Source organism: Silurus aristotelis (assembly GCF_946808225.1).
Source record: "Silurus aristotelis genome assembly, chromosome: 1".
NCBI classification, from domain to species: domain Eukaryota; kingdom Metazoa; phylum Chordata; class Actinopteri; order Siluriformes; family Siluridae; genus Silurus; species Silurus aristotelis.
The window spans coordinates 29810803-29836614 of NC_139574.1; the positions used below are offsets into that span (position 1 = coordinate 29810803).

A 25812-nucleotide genomic window follows, 5' to 3' on the forward strand; every position below is an offset into this window, starting at 1 on the left:
GCTCTGATGGAAATCACTTTCGGAAATTAAATGCCGGTTATGGAATCAAAAGCATAAGGCTGAAATGGATATGAGCCAATTATTTAAGGCAGTACAGTATCATTAGGGTACTGAGAGAGAGAGAGATTGGGACACAGAGTATGTTTTACTACTTAACAAGAACATAGATTGATTATAACATAATAGCATGCTGAATAGATGTTCAACAAATGTAATAATTGCATTCCCTCATCCTAATATAAAATAATTTTGCTCAGTAGAGTACCTTAGACATATAAAGCTAGCTAGCATCAATCGTTGTAATGGGTTATTATCTGTATAAGCTATAAGCTATTCTATAATCACAATGTGATTAATCAGTAAATGTAAATGTACCTATCGTCATTTGAATTCTAATGTTCTGTTATTAATGTGATTTTATTATTATTACACTCTAGAACCCTTTTTACAATGTACAAAATCATACAGTGTATTATTAATGTTTAATTGTCATTAGCATTGAATAATGAAAAGTTTGTCTGCTTGGTTACTTAGAAAAATAAACATTTACAGATTTTGTGTTTGTTTTATTATTGCTAATAATAATTTTCAGAACCATAACAATAAATGTTCACATCCATAATCACTCAAAGAATATCATAAACCAACTGTGTTGCAGTAAAATTTTAATACAATGTTTCGATGCTGTAGTCATGTTTTTTAAGTTTCATTCTGGCTTGTTAGCATTCCACACTTTATAAATGTCTAAAGTTAATCCTCGGGTGGAGCCAATATTTATATCATACAAAACAGAATGTAAACTAAAATGTCTAAAGTCCTCCTTTGTATTAGATTAGATTACTCATGAGATCAGATTTGAAGTCCAACCACAGTGTTTTACATTTAAAACACAAACAAACTATTAACAAACATGGCAGAATCGACAATTAAGAAATATTTTATTAGTAATATGAGGATAATTAACACGGAGATGCATACATGAGAAAATATATTTGACCAATTGACAGTGGCAGAGCCAGAATACTCATGTAAAGCAATAAATACTGAGACAATGCTCAGGTGAAATATTAAGAACACACAAAGAAATACTCAGGTGAAATATTATGTACAGTTCATACACCCAGATGAAATGATAAATACTCCAATGCAATACATACTGAGACAATATTCAGTTAAACACTGAGTAAATATGTGAGGTGAAATAAAACACTTAAATAAAGTTACATATATATGCTGAAAATACACAAAGAAGAAATACTCATCCTAACCAATATTTAGGCAAAATAAAGTTAAAAGAGAAATACATTCTTGGAACACATAGGTGATCAAATTTTTTATTAAGCCCCACCCCTTTTGGCTTCTTGCTTACACATAGTCATTAGCATGAAAATATGAGCAACATTTCATTGACACAAAGTTTCTTACTGCTGCTTCAAAAATGGAAATGAAAAAGGGTAGAGGGGAACAGGTTAAAGCTCACTCTTACCTCACCCCTGACAAACTTGACTTCTTACCATCCAAGCATCTATGGAGAAAATTTACAAGGTCTACAAAGAGCAAAAAAACATGCACAAAAAGTGAGGATATGTTTTACAAAACTGTGTGTTAGGGGGATTATTGTTATCATATCAGGAAGAACATTTAAATGAATTGAATAATTATAATTTGAACTGATGAGCTTCATTTTACCTGAAGAGGAACAACATCTTGGGGAATAAAAGTGATAAATGACTCTTATTCGAAAGTTTTTTTGCATTATGTGAAATTCCTTGTAATGTTCCAAAAGCTGAGGTCTGTGGTGTACTCCAAAACAGGAAATCTAAAATCTTAGTTCTCCTGTATTTTCTCTCTCGCTGAGTGATGATGATGATGGATCAGAGTGAGCGCTAATCCACAGTACATTTGAGATTCCAGAAGTAAGAAATGAACACGAGGTAGCAACGAGCTAAACGTTTCAGAGAGCTGTGATTGTTTGCTGAATCTCTCTCATTTTCTCTCTTTTACTTTTCCTCTGTCTATATATCTCACTCGCTTTCTGATCTCTGCAGCTGAGCATCCACAGGCCTGAAATCACATCATTGATGAAATGACATCTGCTGCTGAGTCTCACAACGCGTTAAGGTTCTCTTTTCATCCAAGATAACAATCCAAGGTTTTTCTTTTTAAAATTCTTTCCAGTTTCTTGGCCGCATCTTAATTTCCCAAGGAGGCAAGACGAGAAGAGAGAAGAGAAGTGGGAAGAGGAACAGCAGACGAGAAGGAGATGCTTTGCTTGCTCGTTGGCGAAAACTGAAGTAAGTGCTGCTGCTGCTGCTGTGTGTGTGTGTGTGTGTGTGTGTCTGTGTCTGTGTCTGTGTGTGTGTGTGTGTGTGTGTTCTGGCAGCCTCAAGAGGGGAAGGGCAGAGAGAAGCCCTGACTTTGTCTGTCCACAAAAAAGCAATAGCAAATTCACATTTGGACTTTCACTTCCTGTAAGGGTCAAGAACTCAACACAAGATATCTGATTTATGAAATTTGTCACTATTATGATTTATTTATAGTGAGATAAATCCTGATTTGGGGATTAATTTGTTGGCCTTTGCCCCTACCAAAAGAACCCCAACGTTATTTAAATTAGTAAGTACTAGTTATACATAAGCACTATTTTTAATATATACATATAAAAATATGATGTTAAATAATATTTTGCACACAATAATATCTAGTTATTCAGACACATCTAGAGCTAATGATATTCCTTTATATAAATGACATAACATGGTTTGACAGCTCTCACCTTTATTCACCAGAAGGTTGTGAGTTATAATCCAAGTAGGTGTTTTAAAAAGTACAAAAAACTCTGTTTATTAGAAAAAGCTATATATATATATATATATATATATATATATATATATATATATATATATATATATATATATATATATATATATATATATATAAAAGAAATTATCAACTATATAAATTATATAGTTAAAAGAAATGAGGTGATCTTTGAGATGAGAGGGGTTTTAAAATGTTTACCCAGTAGGGAAAAAATTAGCTAAAAACCAAATTTATTCAATTATTTATTATTAACAGTATGAGTGTATGGATATATATTTTATATATATATTCCCTTCTGTATACTGGGTAAACATTTTAAAACCCCTCTTATCTCAAAGATCTCAATCTCTAGTTTTTTAACTCCTGAATTTGTTATTCTCTTTAATTAAATCCCATCTGTGGTCTCAGACCTCCTTTACAAGTTGAATAATAATAATTATTATTATTATTTAATTTTTATTTTATTTATTATTATTATAATAAAAAAAACTCCTACATGTGTAAGCGATTGTTAGTGATAGCAACATGTGTTTGCCAGAGAGAGGTCATGTGTTTTGTTGAGAAAGGTCAGTGTAGGTCTATTTAACACATTCCAGTTGTAATTTTTAAACATCAATTTGTTGATTATTATCCTGACACACTGCAGATCAGACCTGTGACCAAATCTTTTAATCAAGCCTATTATTCAAATAATATTTTTATCTTGCTCAACCTTAGACAAGACATAAATACTTAAGAGATTAATGAAGGCAGTCTGATAAGACAATTGTGACAATTATGAGGTATAAAGATAAATGTTAAATTTGTGTAACTTTGGATATTTTTAAATGTTTTCATATTTATTTCTTCCATGTTACTGATGACACTTGATGATACTTGATTTACTACAAAAGTTACAGTTCACATATAATATTTACTTGGGGAAAGTCTTGTATTCAGAGTCACACACATATGGTAAATGGATTTACACACAGGCCTTTAAACCTGAAAAGACAGTCATTTATATTTATTTCCACTACACAGACTATAGAATTAGAGCTTTAACATATTGTACAGAGTATTAAATGTCCACTTGTGGTCCAGCTCTTTAGGTCCCCATGTAGTGTTGAACATGACACTAGAGAGTCCATTACATGGCATTGAGTATGACATAAAAGCTTATACACCCTATATAGGACATGGAGTCCACTACACAGGCTGTGAAATCAATTCTTCTACTTTCTGTTCAGCGACGTTGAAGCCAGACCTTGTAAGTTAGACTAAATTTTGTTAAACTGCTCATGTGTCTATGCCACTCTACTGAAGGATGATAAGCCATTTTCTTTAGACAAGAAGTCCAACAAACCAATCAATAATAGCTATTTGTGGACACCAGACTGCTATTGTGAGCAGAAAAGTGACATAAACAGTGAGACTTTACAATCTTTAACTCAATACGTGAAGTAAAAGGCTGTGAGAAGTGAAACGGCAAAGAAGTGACAGAACACCAATTACAGCCACCTCTTCTCACCTCAGATTGGGTATACTACGTGTGGTGTGTGTGCGTGTGTGCGTGTGTGTGTGCGTGTGTGTGTGTGTGTGTGTGTGTGTGTGTGTGTGTGTGTGTGTGTGTGAGGGGGGGGGGGTAAGAAGTTGTTTTTCAAATAAAGTTGCTGCTGTTTGGAATGAAAAGTAGGTCACTACGCATTATGTGTGTATACAGTTTTGCTATTTGTGTTTAATTCCATATTTTCTACACAACAATTAACTAGCATTCTACATTAGAAGTAGAGGAGATTGTAGGACGAAGTTGATTTCGACCTTGAACATCTTGTCTGATATCAGCTCAAGTGAGGAGCAGGGTTAAGTTCAGCACAACTGTCCAACAGTCTGATGTAAATATGCCATGTTGAAATATACCTTTGGAAGTCTGGCACAAAGACATCACCACACTCCAGGAATTTTTATAGTTAGAATTACACATAGGCGCAGAGTACTTTGTAAGCTGCATAACCCTGATTTAGTGTCTAGTAGCTTCATTCAGTAGTGAGCGCAATTAAAAATAAATTGCAAAATAATAGTCTATGCTGGATCAAGTGCTATTTTATAAGCTAATAAATAATGAGTGGTGGAAGCTGTTTGGGTTGAATTAAGCCTCTAGGCTTATTCATGCACCAATATACTCTCAATAACTCATTTAATCCAACTGAATGTTCATTTCTCTCTATTCATAGATCTTCATATTCATCGTTCTTTTTATTTATGTATAAATGCTTTTGCGTATTTTCATATACTGCATAGTAGACATAGTGCAAACAGCTAGTGCAAGCACCGTTTTTCATAACTGTTTTTTAAATAAGATAAACAGAGAAATAAAAGCCGACTTTTGGATTTTGCTGTAACTCCAGGTGATGGAGGTAATATAGTTATTTATAAAGCAGGCCTTTCTCTGAAGGGACTAATGGGACGTTGCCTATTGCAAGCAGATGTTCTACTTGCCCTTGCTGAACTCCTGAAATCAAAGTTTGACACTAACTAAACTGCAGCAGCAGACCCCAAACATCGTCCCTGTCACTGATTAACCGGGACATAAGTAGGCAACTGCTGGGACGGATAAGATAAGGCCGAGTTGGGCAGCTGGTTAAATATGCTTTACACCATATCATCATCAATACACTTGTACCAACTGAGCAAAAGTGCTGCCTGTTGTTAGTCCACGACACTGATTTATGTACGGTACATGTTTTCTTTTCCCCTCTCGCTTTTCTGCTTTGCAGGTGGTGAAGGTGAAGAACAGATTGCCATGAGTCAAGGACAAAGTGTCTCAAATGGATCATTCAAAGTTCACACAAAGTGATTTTTAAAATGTAATTGTATATTTATATATATTTATATAATTGACCACATGAGGTGTACAGCAATGGACTTTAAGTTAGGGCAGGTAATTTCAGTAAATCTATAGAATTTGTTGGAGACCATATTGGACCATAAGATATAGTCTAATCATAAGGCCACAGGCCCTAAGGAAAAACAGCTGAATTAGAGCAATGTACCCTAAATTAGAAAATTACACTTTCTAGCACCAAGCCCTGAATTAGGAAATTAGATTTCTAGTAATAGACCATAACTTAAATGCTACATTTCTACATTTATCATAGCCCGATTGGTTAGAAAATGGAAGTTTCGATCAACAGATCATGCGGAAGCCGACACATTTCTAGAAATTTAATGTAATTTAAAGTTAGAAGGTTACATTTTCTCTTGATGGACTTATGATGCTATATATATATATTTAGGGTACATGGCTATATATATATATATATATATATATATATATATATATATATATATATATATATATATATATATAGCCATGTACCCTAAAGTAGACCACTACATTTTCTAACACTGGACTTTGAATTATGACATTCAACTTCTAGTAATAGAACAAACATTTCCAGTGTCACCCAGAGATAGTAAATGTGTGACCTATGCAATATCTGAGTAAGCAAGGAAGCAAAACACAGTAAGCAAGAAAACATAATTTCTTACATTTGGTCCTGGGGTCTCTTACATTTTTTTACTGAGGGTTTTTGCATTTATAAAAAGCTTACAAAAACAGACTCTAAGTTAGGACACTAACTAGGATTTTGAGCTTTAATTAGAACAATAATGAGTAGTAATGGCCAATATACTATATCTAAAACAGATTTACCTCAGTGGACAAAAAGTAAAAACTCGAAATTTAATACTAATACCAATGAGGTTAAGATCTACAATAGATAATCTAACCAAATGAACCATAACCCTAACCAAATTATAACAATACCTATATTATAACAAATTATAATAACCTATTTATAACACTGTTATACATGTGTTACCTGTGAAGAGGTGTGTTGTGTACCTTTAAAACGTATACCTTTCATTATTTTTAATGGGTTAATGATGACTTTTAAAATTACTATATAAAAATGAAAGGTACAGTTTAGTAGTCTTTGTCACTTTAAATTAACTGAGTGTAAACTATTACATATCCATATTTTTATATTAGATATAACAACGGTAACACTGTACAGCGTGTTTGGAAACTACATTTTTACTTGTTTAATTGTAAAAACTTGGGTGATGGGTGGTGAGGAATATGATGCTGGAGAATAGATTGGTATGTGATTGAATATTTATTTGTGAAATGCTTCTGTTACAAATGTTGTGTTTGTTTTAAAGTTGTTATGTAACTCGAGTCTGAATCCGTGTCTTTCTGTAATACAGTATACATACTTAAATACACAAAGCTGGAGAGTCTCTCAGCCCCACTCTGCCATCTAGCGTTGGGTATAAAAATAAAACAAACACACACACACAAAGATCACAACCGACTGGCGGATGACGGTGACCTAATAGTGTGCTATTCAAAATTAGTTCATAATAATAATAATAATAATAATAATAATAATAATAATAATAATGATGATAATAATATAATTCTAAACATCTCGAAACGAAACAAATAAAAATATTAAAATAATAAGAAAGACTTCAGCTTGCGCACTCAGGTGAGCAGCACCTGTACAGCCAGTCCAAGCGTAAAACTGAGTCGGTTTTTTTCTCCCTTCCTACCGAACGATAAAGGGGCGTGTCCTGACACAGGGTCGCCCCTCGGGGCGGGGCTTAAAGAATAATAATAACAGGGCTTTTTTTTGCCACAACACAAGGCGCTTAAGCTCGCGCGTTGTCAATGTCTTAAAAAAAAAAAAACTACTTTTAAAAACGTGAATATATTTGTATATTCAAGAAGAGTATGTACATGTACATGGCAACTGTATATAATTTATATGCAAACATACACACAATATATATATATACACACACACGTGCACAAATATATATTTATATATATATATATATATATATATATATATATATATATATATATATATATATATATATATATATATATATAAAGAGAAAGCTAGAGCGAGTGATGAAATGAAATAAAATAATTAATAAGCCACCTTTATGAGCTCATCAGCTTTGTCTCGCTTTCTTAAAAAAAAAAAAAAAAAAAAATATATATATATATATATATATATATATATATATATATATATATATATATATATATATATATATATATATATATAAGAAGTTTACAGGAATGAGGTCAGATCTAGAGCCGCTCATTGCACGCGCCGGTTATTATTAGATTCCTTTTTACAGCCAATGAGTGCAGACAGTGCAGGGCGTGGCCTCTCAGCAGGGAGAAGGCTGGCGACAGGCGCTGATTGGTTCCTGTGCTTTCACTGGTCTGGTCTCGCGGAGGCATAAAGCGGCGCGAGCTCGAGATGTTCGAAAGGAAAGAAAAACATCTTAGCACGCGCACTGCAAATGGGAAGCGCACTACTGCAGCGGCAACAACTTGCAGCTTGGTTATGCAGAAAGAGCTAAACACACGCACACTCTCTCTCTCACACACACACTTTAACTGATGCTTAACGCGAACATGAACGGAGAACGGACACGGCGCGAGCCGGAGTGTTTGTCCGCGCACTGAGATTATATCCTACAGGTTCCCGCGTACGAACTTGTAATAATAATAATAATAATAATAACAACACGGATAAAAAAAAACTTCTCAGGACTACCACCGTGCAAGAAAGTGGACTTCTCGCTCTTTTTCTTTTAACGTCAGACAGTTTTATTGAAGTTAAAGTCTGACGGGTGGAATTTTGGAGACGCGAGCGCCGAGATGGTGCAGAAAACGAGCCTTACAGAGAGCTGTGATTCCGGAGCGATGGACATCGCAAGCCCCGGAGCCGATAAGCTCGTGGACCCGGGCTGGTGCAAGACCCCCAGCGGACACATCAAGCGTCCAATGAACGCGTTTATGGTGTGGTCACAGATCGAGCGGCGGAAGATCATGGAGCAGTCTCCCGACATGCACAACGCGGAGATCTCCAAGCGCCTCGGGAAGCGCTGGAAGCTGCTCAAGGACACCGACAAGATCCCGTTCATCCGCGAGGCAGAGCGCCTGCGCCTCAAGCACATGGCCGACTACCCGGACTACAAATACCGACCGCGGAAAAAGCCCAAGTCAAACGGAGGATCCAAGAACGGGGACAAGGCAAGTGGAGGTACCGGTGCTCACGGCGCCATCTTGAAGGCTCCTTCCAAAAAGAGCGGAAGTTCCAGACCGGGCAGCGGCAGCGGAGGACACGGCAAGGCGCATAAGACGGCTCACAAAGCTGCGCCACTTGAACCGGCTGCCGTGGCGGACCACCACGCGCTCTACAAGTCCAACAAGTCGGACAAGAAACCGAAAAGAGTTTACATCTTCGGGAGCGGAGGAGGAGGAAGTGTCCCTGCGAGTCCGACTCTGAGCAGTTCAACCGAGTTCAGCGACGCGCAGAGTCTGTACGAGGACTCCCACCGCGCCATCCGCGCGCCCTCGCCTGCTCCGTCCGCCTCGCGCTTATCCCAATCTCCGTCATCTTCATCATCACCATCTTCTTCTTCCTCCTCGTCATCCGACGAGGAGTTTGAGGACGACATGGCGGAGGTGAGGCCCCATGCGAGCCCCGGATTCGACAGCACGTCTCTGGGAAGCTTCGGCTCTAACTCATCCTCCTCTTCCGCGTCCTCGTGCTCGCCGGCGCTCGACCGCGACTGGGACTCGAGCTTCGAATCGTGTGCGGGCTCTCACTTTGACTTCCCCGATTACTGCACACCCGAGGTGACCGAGATGATCTCCCGGGACTGGCTCGAGTCTACTATTTCCAACCTCGTGTTCACTTACTGAGCTCACTCGCAAAACGAAACAAAAATGACGGAGAACTGTTTCACACGAAGTTGCATTGAAAAGTGTTTGCAACCGAACAAAGGAGGAGAGTCGGAAAAGAAGCACGCAAAACGTGCGTTTAATATATAAAGAGAGATTTCAAGAAGGGACTGGAGGCACGTGCGCGGCTGCATCGTGTTGCTTTTTTTATTTTTTTTGCAGAGATGCGTCGCAATCGGGCTACACTGCAAACATCAGCAAATTCTGCGTGTTGATACCGAAACACACACAACACACAAAAGAGTGAGAAATGATTTGAGTGGCTGAAGAGGCGCGTGATGGGTCCAAAAACAAGAAGGATTTTTTTTTATATCGAGTTGCAAGAGGACTGATAAAAAAAAGTGGGACCTTAAAGTGTCTGCATGGAGAAAAAGAAGGAGATAAAAAAAAAGATCATATTGCAATTAAAATAAAATTAAGACGGAACTGGAAAACTGTGATTTGATTTGCACGGCAAGTTTTCTTTAAAAAGAAAAAAAAAAGAAAGAAAAGGACAACATTGCGACAACCATGTGACTTTGTAACGCCTAAAAGGTACAGAAATAGGCTGTTGGAAATGTTTTGGGTTTTGTTTTCGGTGAGAGGGAGGGTGGATTGATAAACGAGGTGGGAAGACTTTAAGACAACCCTTTATTTAAAAGAAAGAAAGAGAGAAGCATGCTGGTGTATCACGGTTTGCTTGTGTGCGACTGTGGAACAGTTCACTAGCAGTAGGTTTATTTTAAATGGCTAGATGGCGCCATGTTGGACTTTTAAAAACATCACAAAATCACCAGCTGTTCTTCATCCTAAACTTCAGGATTCAAACTCAGATCTGTGCTGAACTAATTTTTTTTTATTTTAAGAATCAGGACCAAATCTCTCCTGTTGTGTTTTTTTTTTTTATATACTCTTGTCCCATCGTTGTGTGTTTGCTTGTTTTCCAGATGTCATTTTATATATATATATATCTATCTATCTATATATAAGGATGTATTTATATACCGGCCAAGCATTGCATTTTTTAAATCAAGTTTTTTCATTTGTTTATGTTTTTTGGTTCACACTCCTTCTCCCAAACAAGAAGGGCTATTTTTTGTTTTGTTTGTTTGATATTTGTTTTTTTTTATATATATTTAAATGTAGACTTTTTGGAGAAAAAGAGAGTGTTTGATTATTTTCTCAGTGTATTTTTTTACAAATCTATATTTAAAAAAAAAATTACAAAACAAAACAAAAAAGAATGAAAGAAAGAAAAAAGGGGGGGGGTGTGGTAATGATTCAGTGATGATTTCTCTACCAGCTTTTTTCTCTCCTAATTGTTACTTTTTAATTCTAGGTAGGTTGTTTAAAAGCAAAATCAACCTCCTGTCTGTGTTTACAGCTCAAAATCTCTCTTTAACACACACAAACATTTTTACACAAACCCTGCTGTAAAGGGACATCACACATCAGAAATCGTAGCTTTAATTGATCATTTTTTAAGACATTTTTTAAAAAAAGGGGAAAAAACTTTTTTTTATAAAAAACAATGGAAAATGAAATGTGTTTGGATATTTAATCTCTCTTTTTCTAATCGTATAGCTGATCGTTTTCGTATTTTAAGGCATGGTGGATAGACATTTGTATCACAGATTCAGGTTTCGATAATAGCTGTTGTGTTCCGGAAAAAAAAAAGAAATTGTGAATTTGTACAGTCGACTGTATTATTATTGTTATTATAAGCAAAAAAGATTGTGTGTTTTTATGTACGTTGTTGCGATATAAACATGTCATGGCACTAGAACAGCTATCGTTTTGCTTAGCCTACTTTCTTTAACGATTGTTGTTGAGGAGTTTATGTATAAATATAGTATATACACCGTTGGATTATTTTTAACTTTATGTTCTGTGCAATATGCTGTGTAGACAAAAAAAAAAATCTTTGTTTTGCATCCTAATCATGCCATAAAGCATTTTGTGTTGGGGTGGGGCTGAGGGTGGGATCAAGGGGGCGGGGCTTCATGCCAACTCTGTGTCAGTCACTGCTTGTCAAATTGTTAATATACACATGTACAGATTTTTTTGTATTGTTTTGTTTTTTTCAGGAAGGAAATAAAGTCAGCTGGAACTGAACCTTAACATGGCCTCATGACTTGATTTTCTTTCTTCTTTATGTTTCTTTTGGTCTTGAGTGTTGTACAACAACAACAACAAAAACAGGCACACAATAATAATATAAATAAACCCATACATAAACCAACTCAGCGTTCATAAACAAATAATATAAATGATGTAGTTGGTATCTGGGTAACTAGGTCACAGCCTATCAAGCCTTATTCATTAAACATTTAGCTTTTGTCTATAAAATAAATACAAAAATCACCCCTATATGTACTTTAGCTAAATAAATGTAAGGTCCTAGCTTTATCACCCAGTCCAGACTAAACCTAACTTCAGTCTGGGCTATGGCAAAATATCAAGAGCAAAATATCAAGAGCATAACTCACTACTAGTTGACTTAATTGGATCACTAGCATAAATGTGACAGTTATTAACTCATACCATGTCTGTTAGCTCACTTACCCAGAAATCAAGCAATAATTTACAACTGCTCAGTAATTATGTAACAACCCAAGCCAGACTAGTGCATTAGCCTCAATCACACAAACTGATTTATATACAGATTAACTGATACTAGTTTGCAATTTTAGGCCTTAGATTTATAAATAAAGAGATAATAAGAGAATAATAATGATTGAACCAATAAAAAACAGATTATATTTCTACATTTAGGGGACTATCTTAATGTTATAGTCCACTAGCTCATCTGAATAGTTAGTAATTAGCCTGTTAGTAATGTACTTAAACATGATCCATAGCCTAATGACATGTAATTATCTTAATTAAAATAGCTTAGGTTAGGTTTACATTTCCACAAACTGACATACATGTACACATATTGTATATACAGCACCTTAGCTATTGAGTCCTAATCTCTGGATTCTACTTTTAACATCTTGCCTGCTAGAACAATAGCTCAGTCCACTAGCTTAAACACAATCAATCAATTAATCAAATAGCCAAGTAGGCAGGTCTAAGCCTGTCACTAAACAAACAAAAAAAGAAAAAACAACAACTGGAACTAACCAGTTTCACTGACATTCAGCAATGCTACAGTACATATAACAGATCTATATAAACAGATCCAATTTTTTAAATAAATAAAAATAATATATGGCATAATGTTGTTATTATTTTTCACACAACATAAAGCCTATTCCTTTACACATGAATATTATTATTTTTTTTTTTTAAAGATGCAGATGTAGGAATTTTAGAGAACCACAGACCATACTATTATTAATACATAATAATACTAATTATTAATGATTAACTAACTATTATGATAAAAGTTTGTATTGAAAGTTTTGGTTTTGTACATTATAACTATGATGATTAATACTATATGAACAAAAATTTTGGGACACCTGATTTTTGCAGCCGTACATGGTTCTTTTCCAAACTGTCAGCAAAAAGTTGGAGGTAAACAATTGTATAGGATGTATTTGTATGTGGCTGACCTTAAACCTATTAAACACCTTTTGGGATTAATTGGAATGCTGACTGCACCCCAGGACTCCTCACTAAACATCAGTGCCCGACTGTACTAAAGCCACTGTGACTGAATGAGCACAAATCTCCAGAAGCACACTCCAAAATCTAGTGTAACATGGAATGGAGGTTATTATAACAGCAAATGGGGACTAAATGTGGCGCATATGAATCTTGTGGTCAGGTGTCTACACATATTTTGTCCATACAGTGAATACTTTGGAATGTGTTTTTGCACGTTTGTAGGTGATGTGGTGCCTTGGAGTGATAGAGTGATGTAACCACAGTTTACCAGAGTTTTTACTGCAGTGGTCAAACATCGGAACTGCAAGAAGTGCTAATAGAGGGAAGGATGGACTCACTCTGCCCCATGATCACTCTATGTGTGCGGTTTTCAATGGAGGAGGAGCTACATACATGATAGTTAGTGACAGGGTTGCCAGAGTTGCATTCTTTTACACCAAACAGCCAGTTTAAAAGTAGACCATGTTTGCTTTATAGCACTAATAGCATTTGAAACCTAATTATTCACTGTATGGACAAAATATGTGTAGACACCTGACCACACAATAAATATTGATCAACAAGTCATGGGGCAGTACCTTTTATTATATAGTACCAATTTGCATAATTTTGTGTGAAGTTTGCCTCTCTTTGTAAACACTAAGGTCTTTTGGAAAATTGCAACTGTAAAACAGAGAGTATGCATGAGACTTTGTGTGTGTGTGTGTGTGTGTGTGTGTGTGTGTGTGTGTGTGTGTGTGTGTGTGTGTGTGTGTGTGTGTGTGTGTGTGTGTGTGTGTGTGTGTGTTTGGGGAGGGGGTGGCGGGTTTGGTAGTTGTTGATTAAAGTAAGTTGATTTAAAAGCATCAGCCAAGTCTGATTATTAAGTCGAACTATTAAAAACTATTAAAAATCTTTATCTAAAAATCTAAGAACACTTAATAAGATGTTATTTTGCATCTTAACTTAACAGGGAGCTTTATATACACTCACTTAAATGCTATTGTGAGTTTTAAGTTTTTAAAGAGCCATTGATAGGTTTAAAAGACTTTTAGGGATTCTATTTGTGAGAAATCCAAACAACTCTGAGAAGTGTGGTCTCTCGGAGGACAATCTTAAACGTTCTTATTAGGTCCCTACACCAATGGTTTCCTTTTAAGAAAAGGCTATAATAGCACCCCTTTAAAAAAAAACCTAAAGCTATAACCAATAAACTTCTAAAGAATCATTATCTCAAATGTATCTGAAGATCACATCTAATGACTCTGAGGGGTAGGCAACCCTCTAAACATCTACACTCTACAATCTGCAATATTTGATAAGCTTCTTTTAGGAACCATTTATATTTCAAGACCATGGAAGCTCTTTTAATGGTTTCATTAGTAGGAAATAATAATAAAAATGGTTAAATGTGAGTACTTTTCCCCTTGAAAAGCAGAACTCTTAACCTGCTGGAAAAACCTTAGTTAGGATGTTCAAGAAGATTTAAACTGGATATAACATGTTTACTTAAAATGTTGAGGAAACTTCTCAATTCTTTGAGTTCTTTGAGTTTGAGTAAGCTTCTTGACTTGACTTGAGAAATCTTCTCAACTTATCAAAGTTTAATAAATAAATTCCACAGAAAAAAAAATCACCTCAGAAAGTTACAGTGGAACCCTAGAGTTTAGACCTGTGGAATCGATTAATCATCCAAAGTACCACTGAAGAACCCAGTTAACAAGAGTGACGTTTTCTGCACGCGCATCCATTAACGGTTTGGATGTAACTGGTGTTGTTGTTGCGCGCGCGAGGGCGGGACTGGTGCTCAAAGCAATAAGGCGCGAGCTATGCATCGCACGTGCACACACACGCACACACAAACACACACGCACGCGCGCTCACAGAGAGAAACAAAGGGACCCATCAACGCTAGCACGGACACGCACACGCTCCAACTTTTTTTGTTGTTATCCACCCAGCGGATGCGAGCTGTTCACTCTGCCCAGGTGAGTGCATAATATATTGGTTTGCTTTCTTTACGTGTGCACGCACATTTGCTATAAAGCACACGGGGATTTGTTTCAGGATTTTATAAAAAAAAAATTAAACAACGAGGACAAAAAGTTTTTTGGTGCAAAGTTGGGCGCTTCCCATTCTGTCGCCTGTGTCGGAGAAAACAAGAGGCATCGCGCGCGCTCGTGTGATTATTCTTTCCAGTCCATCAAACCAAGAAATTTATTGTTTTTATTTGTTTGTTAATTTGTTGGTGTTTGATGATAATACAGTTGTGTGCATACACCAGATCTCTATCGACATTAAAACTTGATGATGTTTGACAAAAAAAGATGATGTTGTATGTGGGTTTGCTCTCGCGCGCTTTCTCTTTTTGTTATGGATGATATACAAAGTTTTATTTTTTTGATCGAAATTGTAGAAAAGAAATTGCAATCATTTTTTCACTAGCCAAACAATACAAGTAGATCATGCATTTACAATCATGCGACCTTGTATTGCAACAACAGCAACGTAGGAAAATGTACATTACATAGTAATAATAAAAAAAGTAAATAGAAATAATGTTAGAGCACGCGCGCACGGAGTTTTGTGCAACTTTTACAGGATTTGCAAAATGAAATATAATTGCACACAAATGTCCAAATGAGCAACAGGTATAGTGAATCCTGAGTGCTTTGTTTCCTCTTTTCCTTTTTCCTTTGTTCTGCGCCGACCACACACACACACACACACACACACACACACACACACACACACACACACACACACACACACACACACACACACACACAGCTGTACTTCACATCGTTACAAGTTTAAGAGTGAGATGAGAGTTAATGCACCTCTGAGCTTCTTAATTAACACAATCAGTTTGTTGGTTTTAAATAAACAAACAAACATTGAAGTGAATGTTTAAAAAAAATTGTGTAACTGAAATTGTGAGTCTGTATAACTTTCCGTTGTTTTGTGCTGACCACACACACATGCATGCACAGGTCTAATACTCTTTATATTTACATTAATAATAACAATATCTTGATTAGCTGTAAAACTTTACACTGAAAAGGAAACCATTTTGTGACTTTGTTACTTTGCAGTGTAAAGTAAGCAGAAAGCCCACAGTGGAGTCTCATGTGTATCTTCCTTCGAGAGAAGTTAAATTTCTTCAGTAATCTAGAATTGAGTCATACACAACATCTAAACATTTACATGCAGAAACCTCATCTCTCAGAAGTTTTTAGGAGTTTTTAGAAATAGTCATATGAATACTTGGGTTCTTTAAGACACTGTTATCCTGAGCCCATATGTTTCTGGCGCCAGTAAGAAGGGACAAACAAAAAACCCTAAAAAATCTACTTTTATCACTCCAAAGCAGGGTTATCAACATTTTATACCAGACAATATTTGGGGGGGAAATCTGATTTTTATTTTATTTTTTTTTCAAATTAAGGTTCTTTTAGGAAGTTTTAAATTTCCAGGAGGCCCTTGTAAAATGTTTTCACTGGTGAGAAAACCCAAAAAGCTTCCACAAATATTTGACCTACTTTGACCTAATAAAGACCTAAGTCTTTATTATATGGTATATACAGTGGGTACGGAAAGTATTCAGACCCCCTTAAATTTTTCACTCTTTTTTATTTTGCAGCCATTTGCTAAAATCATTTAAGTTCATTTCTTTTCCTCATTAATGTACACATAGCACCCCATACTGACAGAAAAACACAGAATTGTTGACACTGTTGCAGATTTATTAAAAAAGAAAAACTAAAATATCACATGGTCCTAAGTATTCAGACCCTTTGCTCAGTATTTAGTAGAAGCCCCCTTTTGATCTAATACAGCCATGAGTCTTTTGGGGAAAGATGCAACAAGTCTTTCACACCTGGATTCAGGGATCCTCCGCCATTCCTCCTTGCAGGTCCTCTCCAGTTCTGTCAGGTTGGACGGTAAACGTTGGTGGACAGCTATTTTTAGGTCTCTCCAGAGATGCTCAATTGGGTTTAAGTCATTGCTCTGGCTGGGCCATTCAAGAACAGTCACGGAGTTGTTGTGAAGCCACTCCTTCGTTATTTTAGCTGTGTGCTTAGGGTCATTGTCTTGTTGGAAGGTAAACCGTCAGCCCAGTCTGAGGTCCAAAGCACTCTGGAGAAGGTTTTCGTCCAGGATATCCCTGTGCTTGGCCGCATTCATCTTTCCCTTTATTGCAACCAGTCGTCCTGTCCCTGCAGCTGAAAAACACCCCCACAGCATGATGCTGCCACCACCATGCTTCATTGTTGAGACTGTACTGGACAGGTGATGAGCAGTGCCTGGTTTTCTCCACACATACCGCTTAGAATTAAGGCCAAAAAGATCTATCTTGGTCTCATTAGACCAGAGAATCTTATTTCTCACCATCTTGGAGAACTCCATGCGGGTTTTCATGTGTGCTGCACTGAGGAGAGGCTTCCGTCGGGCCACTCTGCTATAAAGCCCCACTGGTGAAGGGCTGCAGTGATGGTTGACTGTGACAACTTTCTCCCATCTTCCGACTGCATCTCTGGAGCTCAGCCACAGTGATCTTTGGGTTCTTCTTTACCTCTCTCACCAAGGCTCTTCTCCCCCGATAGCTCAGTTTGGCCGGTCGGCCAGCTCTAGGAATGGTTCTGGTCGTCCCAAACGTCTTCCATTTGAGGATTATGGAGGCCACTGTGCTCTTAGAAACCTTAAGTGCAGCAAAAAATTTTTTGGAACCTTGGCCAGATCTGTGCCTTGCCACAATTCTGTCTCTGAGCTCTTCAGGCAGTTCCTTTTACCTTAATGATTCTCATTTGCTCTGACATGCATTGTGATCTGTAAGGTCTTATATAAACAGGTGTGTGGCTTTCCTAATGAAGTCCAATCAGTATAATAAAAAATTTCTGGACTCAAATGAAGGTGTAGAACCATTTTAAGGATGATCAGAAGAAATGGAGAGCACCTGAGTTAAATATATGAGTGTCACAGCAAAGGGTCTGAAAACTTAGGACCATGTGATATTTCAGTTTTTCTTTTTTAATAAATCTGCAAAAAGGTCAACAATTCTGTGTTTTTCTGTCAGTATGGGGTGCTATGGGTACATTCATGAGGAAAAGAAATGAACTTAAATGATTTTAGCAAATGGCTGCAATATAACAAAAAGTGAAAAATTTAAGGGGGTCTGAATACTTTCCGTACCCACTGTATATATGAATTCTGGTCCCCTGGTGGTCTAGTGGTTAAGATGCAGCGCTCTCACCGCTGGGACCCGGGTTCGATCCCCGGTCAGGGAACCATCCCCAGCCAGTCTCAGTGCCGGTCCCAAGCCCGGATAAATTGGGGAGGGTTGCGTTAGGAAGGGCATCCAGCGTAAAACGTGCCAAATCAAACGAGTGGAGGATCCGCTGTGGCGACCCCTAACGGGAGAAGCCGAAAGAAAGAAAGAGAATATATATATGAATTCTCACTGGGCTACCGAAACACCCAGATTCTGTTCTTTTTTTAGCTATTCTATTGTACATTTGCTGGTGTACCATTGCCCCATTGTCCCCCAGTTTTGTGGCTGTAAAACAAGCCCAAATCATCACAACTCCACCACTGTTCTTGACAGTTGGTATGTGGAGTTTGTGCTGATATGCTGTGTCAGGTTTTTTTGCCAAATGTGGCACTGTGCATTATGGCCAAACATCTCTATAGTAGAAATCTAAACCATGCTGCCATTTTGCAGAGAAGAGGCTTTCTACTGGTAAACCTTCATTAAAAAAACATGCTTGTTTAGTCTTTTTGCAAATTGAACAATAATGAACCTTTTACATTAAACTTGTTTACTGAGGTCTGTAAAGTCTGAGATGTATCTCTTGAGTTAGTTGCAGTTTCTCTAAACACATTTTGATGACCTTCTGATGAATTTGCTGGAACGTCTAATCCAGGCAACTATTTTGAATGTTTTCCACCAATCTACTTTATTGTAGAAAGATGAGCATTACACTCTTCCCAGAGATTTGTGCTCGTTCAGCTATAAGGGTGTTAGTAAAGTCAGGTTCTGATGAAGTATGAGGAGGCCTGGGGTACAGTCAGTGTTCACATTAATCTCAAATGTGTTCTGCAGGGTTGAGGTCACAGCTTCATAGCAGGCAACTCAATATCTTCCACTCTAATCCATGTAAACCATATCTTTAAAGAGCTGAAACGGTCAAATATTACAGGTAACAACTGCTGTTAATAATTTAAAATGTTCAAATCTCTTTCAGATCTGCAGGAATTTATAAGAAGACATTTCATGACTGTTTTCAACCTTGGGATTTTGGATTATATATTTTTGGAACACTTTAGAGATTAAGGATTACCCACAATTGCTTTTTCTATTAGTGGATTATTCCTTTGGGATTATTGCACTATCCATGACAGGAAGACAGTGTGGAGTTCGCTGTAAGTATTAAGCATCTGGTTTTATTTACAAATTTGACTTGTTGAATTGCGATCTTTTTGACAACAGATCAAATTGAACTCAGTAAGATATAAATGTTAATATATAGCCTGCTAGCTAGCTAGCTATCTAGCTATCTAGATAGATCGATAGATAGATAGATAGATAGATAGATAGATAGATAGATAGATAGATAGATAGATAGATAGATAGATAGATAGATTAAAGTAAAAAAAAAAGTCTAGGTCTGCAACTAACGATTATTTTGATAATCAATTAATTGGACGATTATTTTTTTATACTGTTTTTACTCAATGTTTTGCTTATAACTTTTTAAAACCCTTGTTCAGGGCATGTATGCATAAAAGTGTTTTTAAAAAATGCAAAAGCCACATATTGAGTTTAACTATCTTTAATTTAGACATTTTAACGCTTATAGTGGCTGCTTGTTGAGCAGTGTATGGGGGATTCTCCTTTAAACAAATTCACTCATGCTGGGTTGTATTGTATTTTGTAGATATCAAGTTGACAAATAAATATAAAATATAATACATTGCTTTGACAATTTTTGTTTATAAAAAATACACAGATATTTTGTTCATTTGTAAAGATATAAGAATCTAGAATATATAATTAATTTAGTTTGTAGAATAATTAATTTTTATACGCTTAAATTAATTATCCAAACATTGAAAATCGTTTGAACGTACTAAAACCATAGTAATCATGTTTGAAAACAGAAGTTAAGTGCAAACAAATGCAATAAAAATAATTAAATGGAGAAACGCAGCAAGCTGACAGGCTTGAATAAAAAAGGGAAGAAAATGCATTACCTGAAATCCACAACAGTGACTAAAAATGTAATTGTTTACTGCTGCTGTTATTTGCTGCTTTTAGATTTAGTGTTTGTTCGCACTGGTTTAACTGAATCCATCACTACGTCGTGAGCGAGCTGATTGCGCAACCTGATGCTTGCGAGTCACGACAGAACAGATCCAGTGCGACTGTCCTGAAGTTACAAACACACAGTTTACACAATAGCACTTCATTAAACACCATTTTTACATGATGAGGATTATACAGTTTTTGCTTACCGTGCTGATGTTTCACCTTCATGCATACTGTGGTACTTCCATCCCACATAAGCTCTGCTTTGCACAACTTTCGGGTAGCGTATTTTTCGGACTATAAGCCGCTACTTTTTTCCTACGCTTTGAACCCTGCGGCTTAAACAACGAAGCGGCTAATTTATAAATTTTTTCTGGGTTTTTCCCGGTTTCACAAACTTCAAGCCAAAAAACTGAACCCCAGAACCCCATGTGTTCTGAGCTGCACGGCATCGGGAGAAAAACTTTCACCGGGTGATTTTTAAACGCACGACGATGCCAAAAGATAAACTCCCGAGAGAAATAGTTGTGAAAGGAAGGAGGAAGACAGTGAACAATTACTTACGTGGTCGGCTACTGTTTAGATACAAGCCGTTGTAGCGCATTGAGTCTGGATGAAGGGAGAGCTCACTAACTCCAGTTACAACAGAAATCATATAAGCACAGACAGGTTTCCAAAACTCGTGCTTTTTTATTTTTCTTGGCAACAGCGTTAAAGGTTAGTCAAAGAAACTGCATCAGAAAATAATAAGGACATAATCCTTGTCTTGCACACATGCAGTAATAGCGGAAACATGCAGTGGCAGGCTATTCCCAAAATACCGCTATGCTCCCAAAGAAAGCGCAACATATTTCACCCGTTACACCGTGTGTAACGTGTCTTCCGTTAAAGCCTGTGTAAAGTACATTAGTGTAGACACTTATAGACAGGTGCGGCTTATTTATGTTAAAAAAATATATATTTGTAAAATCATTGGGTGCGGCTTATATATGGGTGCCCTTTATAGTCCGGAAATTACGGTAGTTTTCTTTGTTGCATTTAATATAAAATGCTCCTATTCCTTGCGTTTAATATAAAATGCTCCCATGCCTTGAATGACACCATTTTCGCAGGAGGCTGTATTATGTTGCCTAACCTGTAACTTAAGCAGCCCAACTAATCGATAACGGCATTCGTTGACAGTGAATTCCATTATCGATTTGATCGATTAGTTGTTGCAGGCCTAAAAATTTTCCAATGTTTGAAAGACTGAAAGGTTTTGTTTATGATCCTTATCTGTCTTTAGTAATACTGAAATAGTATGTAAGTATTTAAAAGGGGAATTTTGATAGTGTCTTTTAACTAAATAATAAGGCCACACCCACAAAACTCAGTAAACAGAACAGTAAAATAATGGTGAAAGAGTGTCTCCTAAGTGAAGTCTGCACCAGATCTTCCAGTAACACAGCTCAGCCACTGCAACTCCTATTTCTGATAGGGCATAATTACTTCTGCTTGAAAAACTAGTTTTATTTGTCATAGTTTTAAAATAGTTTCCTTTTAATGACAATTTTACAGAAAAAAATTTATATATTATTTTCAATGGAACTGATTGCATCCTAAGGTTTCTGGATTCTGAAAGTTCAATAATATAGAGTTTAAATTATTATATATTTTTTATTTTTTTATTTTTTTTAATACCTAAACATGATCACCTGAATCAGTTTTTATTATTGTTGTGTTTTAAATGTGACTTTTAAAAGCTAATTCTTTAATAGTTATTATTATATTTTGAATATATAAATTATTATAATTATTTTATATACATTGTTTATAGTGTAAGTAATAGAATATGTGAATATGTTTTTACTTATAAACTTTTTAATACTTATTTATTAAGTATTCATTTATTATATTATTTTATTTTAATACCAACTGGACATTTTCCTGTTTCTTAAATAATTTCTTCATAAGAACCCAAATGGCCAATTATTTAATATAATTAACAGTATTTTGAAATTTTATTATGGATTTAATTGCACTCCCATACACTCCCATAAATTTTTGTTGATTTTCGTAAATAATTTTTATTTACCCAGAAATCATACATGCACACATACAACCATACATACACTGGCACTGTGCTGTATATTGTGTTTTGCTATTGTCACGCTGCAGAATTCTGGGGACAAAGCGTACTTGATGAAGTCACACTGAGAGCTTGCCGGCTCACCATGATGTCATCAGGAGCCAATGAAATACATTTGGGGGGTTGTAGGGGGTGGGGGGCAACATGGGGCGACGCCCACCCACAGATCCCTCTGCTACACTCGCATGTTTTTATCACACTGGCAGCCCAAGTGAGCATGCCAAAAGATGATGAAACATGGCAGGGTGAGAACGTTTTTAAATATCTGTGGAAATCTTTTGAATGTCTCTTTTTTGAGGATTTTTAACAAACAAAAAATCCAAAGAATGATGTAAAACAAATATATAACATACAATATTTTAAAAACAATATCTATATACACTGAAGTATTATTTGAGTATCAATACATGATCACAGTCTTTTTAATTTAGAACTTAATTTTCCTATGTAGCTCTAACTTCTTTTTGATTTGCTAAATTATTGCCCCTCTACAAATGGTGAGAATTCCAGGAAAAATTATTGATTCTGTACTTCCTATTGAGGCTTAGATGCTGTTTAATGCCGATTCACTTCTGAGTTAGATGCTTATTATTTATATCTACAACTGGAATCTTCTAATAAAAAGAACCAGAAAGTTGTATTTTGATGTAGAACTGATGACTGTGATATCTGATGTGATATGATGACTATAATATTTTTTAATGTGATGAATTATCTCAAATTAAATTCAGCTGAACTGCATTTCCCAAATGTGTAAAAAAATGTCTGAACCAAAACTCATTTGTTGTTTCCATGGTGATGGGTGGAGTATCAATTTTACACCGGAGCAAACTTGGATATGGTCTGGAGGTTTCTGTAAAAAGAGATCAATTACTTTTAAAATACGAACACTTTTTTAGAGGGTAATTGGTTTGCATTTATTTAAAATATAATTTAGGGCCCATTTTAGAATAACATTGTGTCCTATCAAGGTAAAGCATGTTTCCTGAAATATGTGCTAATGTTAATGTGAATAAAATGTCCTTTGCAAACCATACTAAGTAAAGCAGAAATGCAAACAAACATTGTGTAATTTGAAATATTTTTTCTCAAATTTAAGTGACAACCTTAAGTTTGCTTTAATTATAAACCAAAGATCTAGGTTTCCATACACCTTAATAAGATTTGACATAAAATGTTTAGTCCTGTCCCTAATTACATTCACATTACAGATGCATTTCTTTAATTTTTAGATAGTTTTTTGTTTTGTTTTGCAAATGTGTGGTGTTTAGTTGGTTATTTGATTAGATTTTTGTTTTTGCTACGCATGTGAATAAATAAAATGCCAAAAAAGTATGTAGTAAAATGTAGTATGTAGTAAAAGTGTGTAAACGAGACTGAAACACTCAGTCATTTGATGACATTTGGTCTTAAAGTCAAATGATTACAATGTCCGATGCAATGCTCTGTGACGTAAGTGAAATTGGGTGGGTGAGAACTTGGATTGCTCCAATCATACGCATGATTAACCTTGCGAGCTAAAATTTAAAGCTGCAAAGTGGCTCTGGGTTTTTTAATTGCAAGGTCAAAGGTCATTTGACCCTGTCTGTCTAATCAGAACATTAGTTCATGAGTTTGTTGTATTTAAATCGATTTACTATTTTAGATTAGCTCAACAGTTCAACATATACTTTGGATGAATTTGTTCCTAAATATATTCCCAATCATGGATACATTTCAGTTTTAGATGATTTGGGATCATAGCAACAAACATTTGTATGTAAGATTAGTACGTTACATAAACAGGAATATTGCTCCCCTTATTGGTGAGAAACTGGAAATAAACTCCTCTGTCCTTAAGATATCAGGAAACATAAATGTTTTTCCTCAGTTCGAAAAAAACCCAACCTCCACACACATGAGCATTTTGTTAATCAGTTCAATTCAGTTTCAGTGTACACTGAGCTCACTAGACAACCCTGAGTCAACTGTGCAGAACTTTCTGTTCCTGCACCATCTTCTTTCAGTGCTTTGCCTCATTACCCAACTGCATTACATCCTTCTTGAGTGTCCCGTTCCTCTTAAGACCCCTCATTCCCGTGTCCTAGAGTCAGATAGATGAGTTTTATCTGCAACTCCATGACCGAGTCCAACGATCCCGTGGCTTGTCTCCACCCCATGGTTCCAAGTTTCTCCCCTCCTCATAACTTCACCTCCTACTTTGCCCTCCTTTGCAGCTTCTTCGGATCTGATGGAGATTTTGTGGTTAATGTGTTTGAACATAGCCCTGAGGGTGAATCCATAAAAATGGCCCATGAATCAGAGGACAAAGCCAATGAGCTGTTTGGTGAATTATCTATGACTGAGGAGACGATCTCAGGTGTTCAGGCCATTAACACGTCGCATATGATCAGTGTGTAGTATCAATGTACGACATCCAGTTAGATACAATGCCCTCCACCAATATTGGCACTGAATTATACGCAAAAAAGTGGCCGATTAACAATTTTGTCTATTGTTTAAACTTTTTTTTTTTTTTTCACAGTTAGGCTGATCTCATTTATAGCAAACAACTGCAAACACAAGCAAAACAAAAAGTTTTCACCTTGATTAATCCATAAGTGAAATATATTTAAAGTAATATATATATATATATATATATATATATATATATATATATATATATATATATATATATATATATATATGTAATATATATATATATATATATATATATATATATATATATATATATATATATATATATATATATAATTTTTTTTTTTTTAGCAACACTTAAATTAGCAAAGCAAATAATCCTTGCTTCTGGATGTTTTCACTCTGAACAAAATTTTAGACTGATTATATTTTTTGTCTGTGTTCTAATGAAGCAGTATTAAATTTTACTTATTAATAGAGACTTCAAAGCAATTTTGTAAGTCGTTTTAGATAAAGCTGTCTGCCAAATGCTGTAAACGTATACATTCCCATTGATATTTTACATTTTAATATTCCTGGGTGACTACGATCAGTAAGTTGTTTAACCATGACATCCTGTTTTACAGGGGTGTTTACATGAGGTAGCACATAAGCCAAATTCCCTTAGTCAATCCTTACAATGGGTAAGGAACATAGCTGTTATGTGTGTCATAAGGTTGTTGAACTTCGTGAAAAAATGGA

General features: G+C 35.9%; 1 protein-coding gene and 3 long non-coding RNA genes across 5 annotated transcripts in view; 3 read left to right on the top strand and 1 right to left on the bottom strand.

Moving 5' to 3' along the window:
• Positions 1–921: 921 nt before the first annotated feature.
• LOC310721318 lies at positions 922–1830 on the bottom strand. Its single transcript, XR_014531993.1, has 2 exons — positions 1690–1830; positions 922–1547 (listed from the first exon to the last, which is right to left on the bottom strand). It is a non-coding gene; the product is annotated as an uncharacterized lncRNA (long non-coding RNA).
• A 354-nt stretch (positions 1831–2184) lies between these two features.
• LOC310721286 lies at positions 2185–6402 on the top strand. Its single transcript, XR_014531979.1, has 3 exons — positions 2185–2294; positions 5580–6099; positions 6174–6402. It is a non-coding gene; the product is annotated as an uncharacterized lncRNA (long non-coding RNA).
• A 1676-nt stretch (positions 6403–8078) lies between these two features.
• On the top strand, positions 8079–11740 carry sox4b (SRY-box transcription factor 4b). The gene has a single exon (XM_083528917.1). It carries the CDS (start codon positions 8552–8554, stop codon positions 9599–9601), a length of 1050 nt encoding a protein of 349 aa, XP_083385043.1. The 5' UTR covers positions 8079–8551; the 3' UTR covers positions 9602–11740.
• Positions 11741–15040: 3300 nt separating this feature from the next.
• LOC310721144 overlaps positions 15041–25812 on the top strand; it is an 82298-nt gene continuing 71526 nt past the window's right edge. The window contains exons 1-3 of one of the 2 annotated variants that reach the window (XR_014531947.1): positions 15041–15204; positions 19462–19639; positions 22683–22898. This is a non-coding gene — a long non-coding RNA (uncharacterized lncRNA). The remainder of the gene's footprint in view (positions 15205–19461; positions 19640–22682; positions 22899–25812) is intronic. The other variant, XR_014531948.1, reaches the window with a different exon arrangement.

Bases quoted from the DNA above. Each gene is read 5' to 3' on its own strand.
- sox4b (XM_083528917.1), top strand. From the start codon at position 8,552: ATGGTGCAGAAAACGAGCCTTACAGAGAGCTGTGATTCCGGAGCGATG.